Source organism: Lactuca virosa, chromosome 9 (assembly GCF_052849685.1).
Source record: "Lactuca virosa cultivar CGN04683 chromosome 9, Lactuca_virosa_CGN04683_v6, whole genome shotgun sequence".
In the NCBI taxonomy this organism is placed as follows: domain Eukaryota; kingdom Viridiplantae; phylum Streptophyta; class Magnoliopsida; order Asterales; family Asteraceae; genus Lactuca; species Lactuca virosa.
The window spans coordinates 104560193-104569751 of NC_136434.1; the positions used below are offsets into that span (position 1 = coordinate 104560193).

General features: G+C 36.2%; 1 protein-coding gene across 2 annotated transcripts; it reads left to right on the top strand.

Moving 5' to 3' along the window:
- The first annotated feature begins 4751 nt into the window (after window positions 1-4751).
- On the top strand, window positions 4752-8724 carry LOC145138161 (Protein kinase superfamily protein). 2 transcript variants are annotated; one of them, XM_079072292.1, is made up of 4 exons: window positions 4752-6066; window positions 6144-6578; window positions 6666-6707; window positions 6883-8724. In XM_079072292.1, the coding sequence occupies exons 1-4, from the start codon at window positions 4977-4979 to the stop codon at window positions 8352-8354; spliced, it is 3039 nt and encodes a 1012-aa protein (XP_078928418.1). In that variant the 5' UTR covers window positions 4752-4976; the 3' UTR covers window positions 8355-8724. The 2 variants fall into 2 exon arrangements, with proteins under 2 accessions (XP_078928418.1, XP_078928419.1); XM_079072293.1 differs by lacking the exon at window positions 6666-6707.
- The last annotated feature ends 835 nt before the right edge of the window (window positions 8725-9559 follow it).

Genomic DNA, 9559 nt, shown 5'->3' on the forward strand with positions numbered 1-9559 from the left:
ACTCACTAAGCTTTGTGCTTACGGTTTTACGGTTATGTTTTCAGGTACCTCTGGTTCAAAAGGGAAGGGTCCGACTTGATCGCAGCGCATCCACCTATGTTTCCGCAATATGATGATTTTGGGATTGTACTCTGATGACTTTTTTATTATGAAATACTTTTGAATGTTTGAATAAAATATAATGGGTGTTGTGGTTGAATTAAAAGTGAAATTTTTAGCTCTTAATTTTTGGGACGTTACAACTTTGACTTGGTATTCCCGGGTTTTAAGCATGGTCGGAGTGATTCTTCGTTGTAAATGAGTCCTATGCTGACAATTTCTGCACATGTGAGAAATAAACAAGAAATATATCCGTTAAAATTGTTAGGAAATAATAATGACGATGTTCAGGATCTTGATGTATGTTTGGGATTCTAAGACTCCTTCAAGATCCGGGATCCTAGATAGGTTTAAGGATCCATAGATATCTTTGAGATCCGGGAACCTGGATAGGATTTAGGATCTTTGAAATGCAACCAAACCTCTTGATCTACTGACTTCCTCTTGAATCTCCAAGTCTTTCCTTCATTCTTCAAACTTCAAATCACAAGGAATGGCACAAAATAGCTCAAGAACACTCAAAGGTTGATTAGGGTTTCGTGAATAGGGTTTGGAGGTGATGGAGGCTGGGGTGGAGGCCTCATAAAGTGTTTAAATAGGATGCAAACCCTCAAATTTAGGGTTTCGCTCAGACAACTCCTACTCGCTGAGTCGGTCTCCCGACTCGTCGAATAGGTCACTTAACCCCCTTGATCCGAATCCGAACCTACTCGACGAGTTAGGCCTCCAACTCGCCGAGTCCCAGTGTAAAATATGAAGTTTTGCTTGAATTTAAATACGTACCTGAAACCGGGTGTTACATCAAGTTAGTTGATTTTAATCCTTATTTATTAACCCATAATTTAAATTAAGGTTGGGATCCATATTCGATTCAAACTTTGAAAAGGGACGCCATAATCAAATTTGAATCTATTTTAGGTAAGTAAGGCTTTTACCAATTTCAATATTATGAAAACTCGTAGATCTTTTGAGATTCATTGAATCTTATCAATAACATGTTTAATCTCAGATTATGCTCTCACCTTTTTGTGACTGGGATGTCGAGGATCACAAACGAGATGTGAATAACCATGCAAACCCACTTGACAACCTCAAGGTCCTTTATCATCTCAAAATGATATGTCGGTAAACGACACACGCTCCATCAACAATGATAATTTTCGCTTTGTCCATCACTCAACTTTATAGTCCTAAATTAGTGTGTCGGTTAACCACGCACGCTCCACTAACGACTTATAAAGAGTGATGTGCATTTTTATGGATTAGCATACACTTCATATTTTTCTTAAAGTATCTAGAGTGGATGTTAAAGTGGGTTCTAGTACTTTATAGTATCATACTTTTAATGAGGTTATATCCTATCAAATCTATTCAGTTAACGACCCTCCACCATACAAGGGAGTGGTGGGTGAGAGTGAACACCGAATGACGATCATTTTATAGGTCGTTTCCTTATCCTTATACCCCTCCCCCCTTAGAGTATGACTTCGTGAATGAGGCCTACTATTGGTTTGACTGACTTGTCTTATACATATAATATATTAAACTTTTAATCATATATAGTATAAGATGTATTTTAAAACTTTTCAAAATACTATGGTTTAAAATTAATTTTAGAATTAAACTTTTAATAATTAATTAATTTTAAACAATTAATGATTTACTAATTATCATTTAATTTAAATCATTAAGGATTTAAATAATTATCTTCAATTAAACAATTAATAAAATAAGTCAAATTTAAATCATTAGGGATTAAATAATTATCTTCAATTAAATAATTAATAAAATAATTCAAATTTAATCCTAATCCAATAACCATTCTAATTTTCGAAAATAAAAGGACTAGGGTTACTAGATTTTAGTTATCCAAATTTTAAGTCATTTAAAATTATAATTAAGGAAACTAGAAACCCTAAAGGAAACCCTAGCATTTTCGAAAATTGGGGTGGAGGCTTGGGTTTCAAGAACCCTAACATTTTTGCAAAAATTTAAGGCCATTAGAGTTTAATTTCCATAAACCCTAATTTTGATCAATTCACTATTATGCACGATCAATTAGAAAACTAAGACTCTGATAACACTGATGCGTTTTCTAGGTTATAAAAATTACATGTGGCCGAAAAACACTTAAACCCTTAAGTTTACATGCAACCTAGAAAAGATCTATGTTTTCTCTATTGATAGCAATAACCTATGAACATCAAGAAACCCTAGAGAGAGGCTATGAAAATTGAAATTAACATAAAGATTAGGGTTACATACCTTTTGATTATTATAGAAAATAATCAAATCAAATCCTCTTGAAGTTCCTTGGAAAGCAAACACCAAAAAGATGATGTCTCTAATGGCTCACACCAAAAACTAGAAACCCTAAAGTGAGGAGGAGAGAGGAGATATGAAGGGAATTTTGTTACTATGCCTTTAGAAAATATGGTGAACGAAAATTACAAGGCAATGAGTCCTATTATAGTTTAGGTAACTTGTAGGGAAAACAAGATTTGAATTCATTAAATAATAGATTTAATCCTAATTCAAATTCTTTCATTTTATGCAATCAGGAGGCTTCCAGATACCCTAGGAACCCCTCCAAAACCATCCATACCATGGAGGGTTCTAGAATTGTTTTTTTTGTTCAACTATTGAACAATTACAATTCACTCTTACACATTTAATTAATTCCAGTTAATCATGAATTAGTTCTAGATTAATTATGATTAATAATTAATCAATTCTAATTGATTTCACATTAATTTATTGATCATATAAATTAAAAAATTAATTATCTAATACGTGATCTCATATTAATTTATTAATCACATAAAAAACTTAACAAATCAACTGTCTACTTCCAATTAATATATTAATCATATAATATATTAACAAATCGTTTTCCCATAATTTCCAATTAGTTTATTAATCATAAAATAATCTAAGAAATTATACTTCTCTCTCCTAATATCATTTCAAGCTATTCTGGTAATGAGTGCAATCCAAAAATGACTTTGCTTATAATTACAAGAATATACAAATTTAGTTACTGGCTTAGACACCTTAATCCAATACTAATTGTGGCCAGGTTGTGCTGCTAGACATCTAAAACGCACCCAACCTACTCCCTTAAGCCCATACATCCTAGCCCTTGACGAGTTGGGCCTAAACTGGGTTGGCCCACGATCTAACTTGATCGTTGGAGTGTTCCCCTATAGTCCCTGAGGCGGTGTAATGGTTTTGTTCTCAATACTACAAAAACATGTAAGAAACTTTGGTTTTTGTCCACATTTTGGTAACTATGTTTTTTTTCGTACACATTTGACCAGTAAACTTGTTTGACATGTTCAAAATAAGATAATATCAACGGTAATTATAGCCATATTGCCCTATTTGAAAACATCAAACAAATATAGTTGTCAAATGTGAAAAAAAAATATGATTATCTAAATATAGACAAAGATCAAAACTCGTTATCCTCCTAGGTCATTAACCCTTTTTAAATTTTAAATATGCAATGATGTCTTTTTATGTTTGGTTGCTTGTCCTTCCCTATGACCACTGCATCAAAACTGAAATCAACACATCAACGACCTACACCAATGACCCACAGGCCATTATTAGCATAAAACATAAGTCGAGTGGCTTATGTCTTATGACACATTAATTAGCCAAAGAAAATATTACAATCATGTAAATCAACAAGAAAGAACAAAAAGGAGGGGAATGGAAATGCTTGAAAGTCGAAAGTCAAGCACGCATGGAAAAAATGGAGAAGTTGAGACCATGAAAAGTTGATATGCAACTTAAAAAAAAAAGCCAGACTTAAATCGAATTAACCCTTTGTGCATGCCTTAAGATAGAAGTGAATGTTTATACTTAAAAAAATAAAAATAAAAATAGGAAAAGAAAAAAAGAGAGAACCGCGAGAGAGTTATGAGTCACTATGCAGAACCCATTGATTCGACCAGTCCACATCATCCCCACTCTGCTCTCCAAACACACACACATACATACACACACCAGTTGCCACTCACTAATCACAATTTGTATTTATTCACCTGTATTTTAACATAAAAACACAATTCCACTAGCATACTTCCTATACCCTATATCAACTTTCTTCAGAAACCTAGCTCAACCAACATGTCTTCCATCCAAAAAGCTTAATTGAATCACATGATAAATCATAAAAAAACTTATTTACTATTCTTATTTATTATCACATTTACTCATTCCTTACAACACGTTTTTGATACAAAGAAACTATATATCATTAGTCAAAAGCCATAGAAACCAAAGAAATCCATGATATATGTATGCTTCATGAAGTCTCTTGAAGACTTGAAGTTGAGTAAATATTAAGTTTTGATTCGAATAAATCTATAAGATTGTTGGAGCCAATGCAACAATCATTACCTTCGCCTCTTTTCCCTTTCTCTTTTCTGCTAATAAAGTTGTTAATATCGTGTGAAGTGTTAAATTGAGATGTCTTAATCACAGCAGGTTCCACAATCTCTCTCTCTCTCTCTAGAGGGCTGGCTGGCTTTTTCTTTCAATGTTAAAACACACACTCACACACTCTCACACACACATATACACAGAGACCAACATCCTACTTTTCTTCTTTATTTTTCCTCTCTTTCTTAAAACTTCACCTTTTCAAGATACCCTAAACATAAAAACCATATCACGTTCCCAGAAGATCTTATTATTAGGTTTAAAACATAAAGAAACTCACACCCGTTTGAAAGAATTACAGATTCGAACTAATTTGGTTCAACAGTAATGTTGAGGAGTTAGTTGTTCTTGTTGGTTTTCTTTTTAAACGATTATCTTTTTGTATCCTACGATGCGTCTTTGGTGGGTTTTATCCATTTAATAAGATGAGTGACAACAAAGGAGGAGACAAGTCCAAGAAACAGAAACATTCTACGCCTTCTCCTAAAGAGAATCCAGTTCAAGAATCCCTAGAAGATCCGTCGGTCGCCGTCGTTGGCCCTACGTTTCTCTCTCCACCTCCACCACTACCACTACCACAGCCACCACCGCCGCCACCGCATTCTTCACAGCTTTACATCACGACAGAACCAGTCGTCAATCCCAAAAGACCTAGATACACTAGCGCCACCGGACAATGGAAGCTCTTACCATCACCATCGCAAAAACCGATCCCGATCAATGTCGTTGTCGCCACCGAGAAAACACCGTCTCCGTCAACCAACCAACCACCACCGGCTCATCCTGTTGTAGCGGCAGCTTCGTCGTCGGATACTACCTCATCCCCTTCACACTCCCCACGCCCTTCTGTCTCCGGCCAAGAGACGAGCAAATCGGAAAACGAACAGCAATACACGCAACACCAGTTACGAAAAGGCAAATACGTGAGTCCAGTTTGGAAGCCGAATGAAATGCTGTGGTTAGCGAGAGCTTGGAGGGTTCAATATCAAGGTGGCGGAGGAACTCCCGGGTCGGATCATGCATCGGAGAATTTAAACCCGATTACAATCGAAGGTAACGTGATAATGCCAACTCCACCTTCTCAGCTCCAAGGAAGAGGGAAAACTCGAGCTGAAAAAGATCGAGAAGTTGCAGAGTTTTTGCAAAGAAATGGCGTAAATAGAGATGCGAAAACTGCTGGGACGAAATGGGATAACATGTTGGGAGAATTTAGAAAGGTTTACGAATGGGAAAGATGTGGAGAGAGAGAACAAATCGGCAAGAGTTATTTTCGACTCTCACCTTACGAAAGAAAGTTACATCGTCTTCCTGCTTCTTTCGATGAAGAAGTGTTCGAAGAGTTGGCTCAGTTCATGGGGTCTCGAATGAGAACTCCATCGAATAGCATTTGTCGAGCTAACTCCCCGTTTCTTTTAACCTCCGGCGATCAAGAATCCCGGTTAGCCGTCGTCGACACCAAATCTGTACCTTTCCCTCCGCCTTTCCGCGACGACGATCTCCACTTCTCCTCCTCCGGTATGCTCGTTATTATTTTATGTGTTTCGATCACAACATCACAAAAATTCTTATGAAATTGTACGTTTGTGTTTTAGGGAGAGGTGTAAGTCGACATTTGATAAGTGATCAAGGGTATATCCATGGCGTTCGAGGGAGTTTATTAGGGTTAGAAACTTCTCCGGTCGATGTAGTAGGCGGAGGACAATATGAAACTTCATCGACATCAACATCAAAGGAGCTACGAAGAATTGGTAAAGTACGAATGGTGTGGGAAGAACTTGTGAGCTTATGGGCTGAAGATGGCGAACATCAAAGAGGTAGAGTGAAGGTTCAAGGTACAAGCTTTTTAAACGCAGATGAACTCACATTCTTAGATGATGCAATGGTTGCTTGTACCTTAGAAGCTTTTGAAGACGCCAATTCCCCTCTTAAAGGATTTTCTGTTGATCGTTTTCTTCCTGGGCAACAAGTCAAAGTGTTCGGAAGAAGAAAGTCAACTTATTCAACTCCTTCACATCATAATAATACTGGTAATAAAAAATTTAAATTATCGTTCACATTGTCACATTGTTATAAGAATTCATAATTTTAGTCAATTTTTTTGTTTTCACGTTTAGGTATTGAAAGAACTCAACCTCCTTCAGAGCCCTCAATTAGATGTAAGATAATAATTTTTTCAGAATACCTCTTTTAATAAGTCTTCAGTTAATGTTCTTTAAAACCTAGACATAATAAAGGCAATAATGGTAGATGAAGAACAACATTGTTTGGAATATTTAAACATTGTAACATGCAGTTATAAATGTCAACTAATACATATGGTTATTCGTGCAGCTTTAACATCATGGGAGTTTCAAGATCCGACGGAGTATTATTTGGGTTGTCTTCGTGTTCCTCCACCATCGTTACCAGGTTTGATCGATCTTCCATGGTATTTACAAGAACCACCGCCGGAGGAGCTCCGATTCCCGATAAGAAAGGATTTGTATCGAGATCTTCCTCAAGGAAAAGAACTTTTCTTTACGACATCTTCAGAACCCTTGGATTGTCGATCGATTGCGTTGGAGATTTTAAGCCCAATTGTTCGATCAAACCCTAGTCTCACTATTTCCACAAGAGAATCTTTCATTGGGGTTTGGGACGATTGCATTAATAGGGTTATATTAAAATTCAGTAATCTTGAAATGAATTTCATTCGAAAACCTACTCAATTGATGTCGTCTAATGATATCTCACAAGATCAATGGCCTAATGTAACTGGATTCGTGAGGAATTTTTGTTTATGGAGAGGAGAAGAAACTGATAGATTGAGAGAAGATAATAATCTTGATCCTTCTTCGTTACTGGTGCAGAAACTGTTATGGAGTTACTCGGATCTTCCTTATATTTTAGGTTATTATGCTGTTGGGTATATCGTCACCTTTTGCGCATTAAGTCGAACACATGATAGGCTTATCAGAACTGATCTTCACACCATTGACTTATCAACACCTGGAGATCGAATCAAAGCTTTAGTCCCTTGTTGGAGGATCGCTGGATTACTATCGTTATTAGCTGATCGTTGTGCTAACGTTCAACAGATCAACAAAGCTTTTCCATACAGCGACTTTGAAAGGATCGATTTGGGTAATGGCAATATCATCGAACTAACACCGAATTATATGACGCGAGTTTTCTCAAGCAAGAGAAAATGGGTTACAGTGAAAGAGATCTACGACTTCCTCGATCATCGGATTCCACATTCGGAATACATCTGTCAATCATCAGAGAGAGATTTGAGTTTAAGTTTCAAACCAAGAGGATGCAAGTTAAAGCTTGCAAACATGGAGCAATTAGTTGAAGCTCTGAAACACGTAACAAAAGCGTTAGTGGCGTTACATGATTTATCCTTCATGCACAGGGACTTAGGTTGGGACAAAGTGATGCGGCGAAGCGACAGAGAAAACGAGTGGTTCGTGATCGGTTTTGATGAAGCGGCAAGTGCGCCACAAATATACCCACCGCAGCAGGAAGGTGTGGCGGCGGCGCCGTCGAAGACAACGACGGTGGTGGGAGGAGGGGGAGGCGGAGGGGGGAGACACGCGCCGGAGATGAAAGGTAGAGGAATGCATGGAGTGAAGGTGGACGTGTGGGGTGTAGGTCAGATGCTGAAGACATGCGGGTTGGTGGGGTTACCAAAGGCGCTGAGGGAGTTGCAGAACAGGTGTTTGGATCAGAACCCAGAGCAGCGGCCCACGGCGGCGGACTGCTATCACCACCTGCTTCAGTTGCAGTCATCAATGTCAGCCGCCGCCGGTGATTACTGAAAATAAAAAGGAAAAATCGAAATCGTAGGTATTTATTATAAACCTTTTGACAGAACTTTTTCGCATACACACACAACATATTCAGTTATGAAATTGGAATTGAATTAATCGGGGTGATGGACAGTGATCGTAGTGGTAGTAGTAGTAGTAGCACCAGCTCCCCTCATTATGGGGGCCAAAAACAAGACAACAAAATGGCCTGCATGGGTTTCGTAGGAGTGCAGTAAATAGGCCACAGGGTATCTCTTTTAGGTTTTTGTTGGGGTAATTTGGGTATTTTACTTGTTTGTATCGACTTTATTCAACTTCATTTCAACTTGTACTAGCGATTGCATTGGATTGTATAATTTTTTTTAAAAAAATAGAAAGATTGTGGGTTTTGGTTTAAATATATATACTTTTGTCGAAATTACTCTTAAAATAGGTTTCCTTTTATATATATATATATATATATATATATATATATATATATATATATATATATATATATATAAAAGTCGAGTAATTTACGAAAAAATAAAATAAATAAAAAAATATGAATAAAATGAAATGGTACCAAACTTTGATAAATACGTTTTTCTAAAGAATTGTTTTTTAGTAAGCAAGGTTGCAAAAAATATTCGATGTTAGCTAGTCGGGTTAACTGAGGTTAAATGATTAATGAATTAGATAGAGACGGATACCATAAATTGCTAACTTTTTGAATTAAAAAAATTAAATATGATTAATATCATAACAAAGTTTTTAAATGTCACTAATGTCATGACAAATAAGTTATTATGATTAATACTAGTAAAATAGATTCTATTGAGATAAACTTAATCAAAGTGTTAACATTTCATTCTTTATTACTGCTTTACTTATTTTGTATGCACAGACTAATCGTTACGCCTTCAAGTCAATCAAGTAGCACCTAAAGATTAATCGGTGACCTAATCGAGATTTTTACAACACTGATATCAAACAGTTTTAATATGTAGTAATAGGCCTAAAAATGAAAGGGAAATTGTTAAAAAAGTCCCAATATTTTCAGGAAAGTTACACTTTAGTCCTAAGATTTTTTTTTGAACATAAAAGCCCTGATTATTTGTAAAAACACGATAATATGTCATTTCCTGTTAAAAGAAAAAAAAAGACTTTTTTGTAAACTTGAGCCAAAATGAAATAATCGGGACTTTTATGTTCAAATTTTTTTTGAGACTAAA

Coding starts and splice junctions, on each gene's coding strand:
- LOC145138161 (XM_079072292.1), top strand. CDS start 4,977: ATGAGTGACAACAAAGGAGGAGACAAGTCCAAGAAACAGAAACATTCT. Junction 6,067..6,143: donor TCTCCACTTCTCCTCCTCCG/GTATGCTCGTTA, acceptor TTTGTGTTTTAG/GGAGAGGTGTAAGTCGACAT. Junction 6,579..6,665: donor TTCACATCATAATAATACTG/GTAATAAAAAAT, acceptor TTTCACGTTTAG/GTATTGAAAGAACTCAACCT.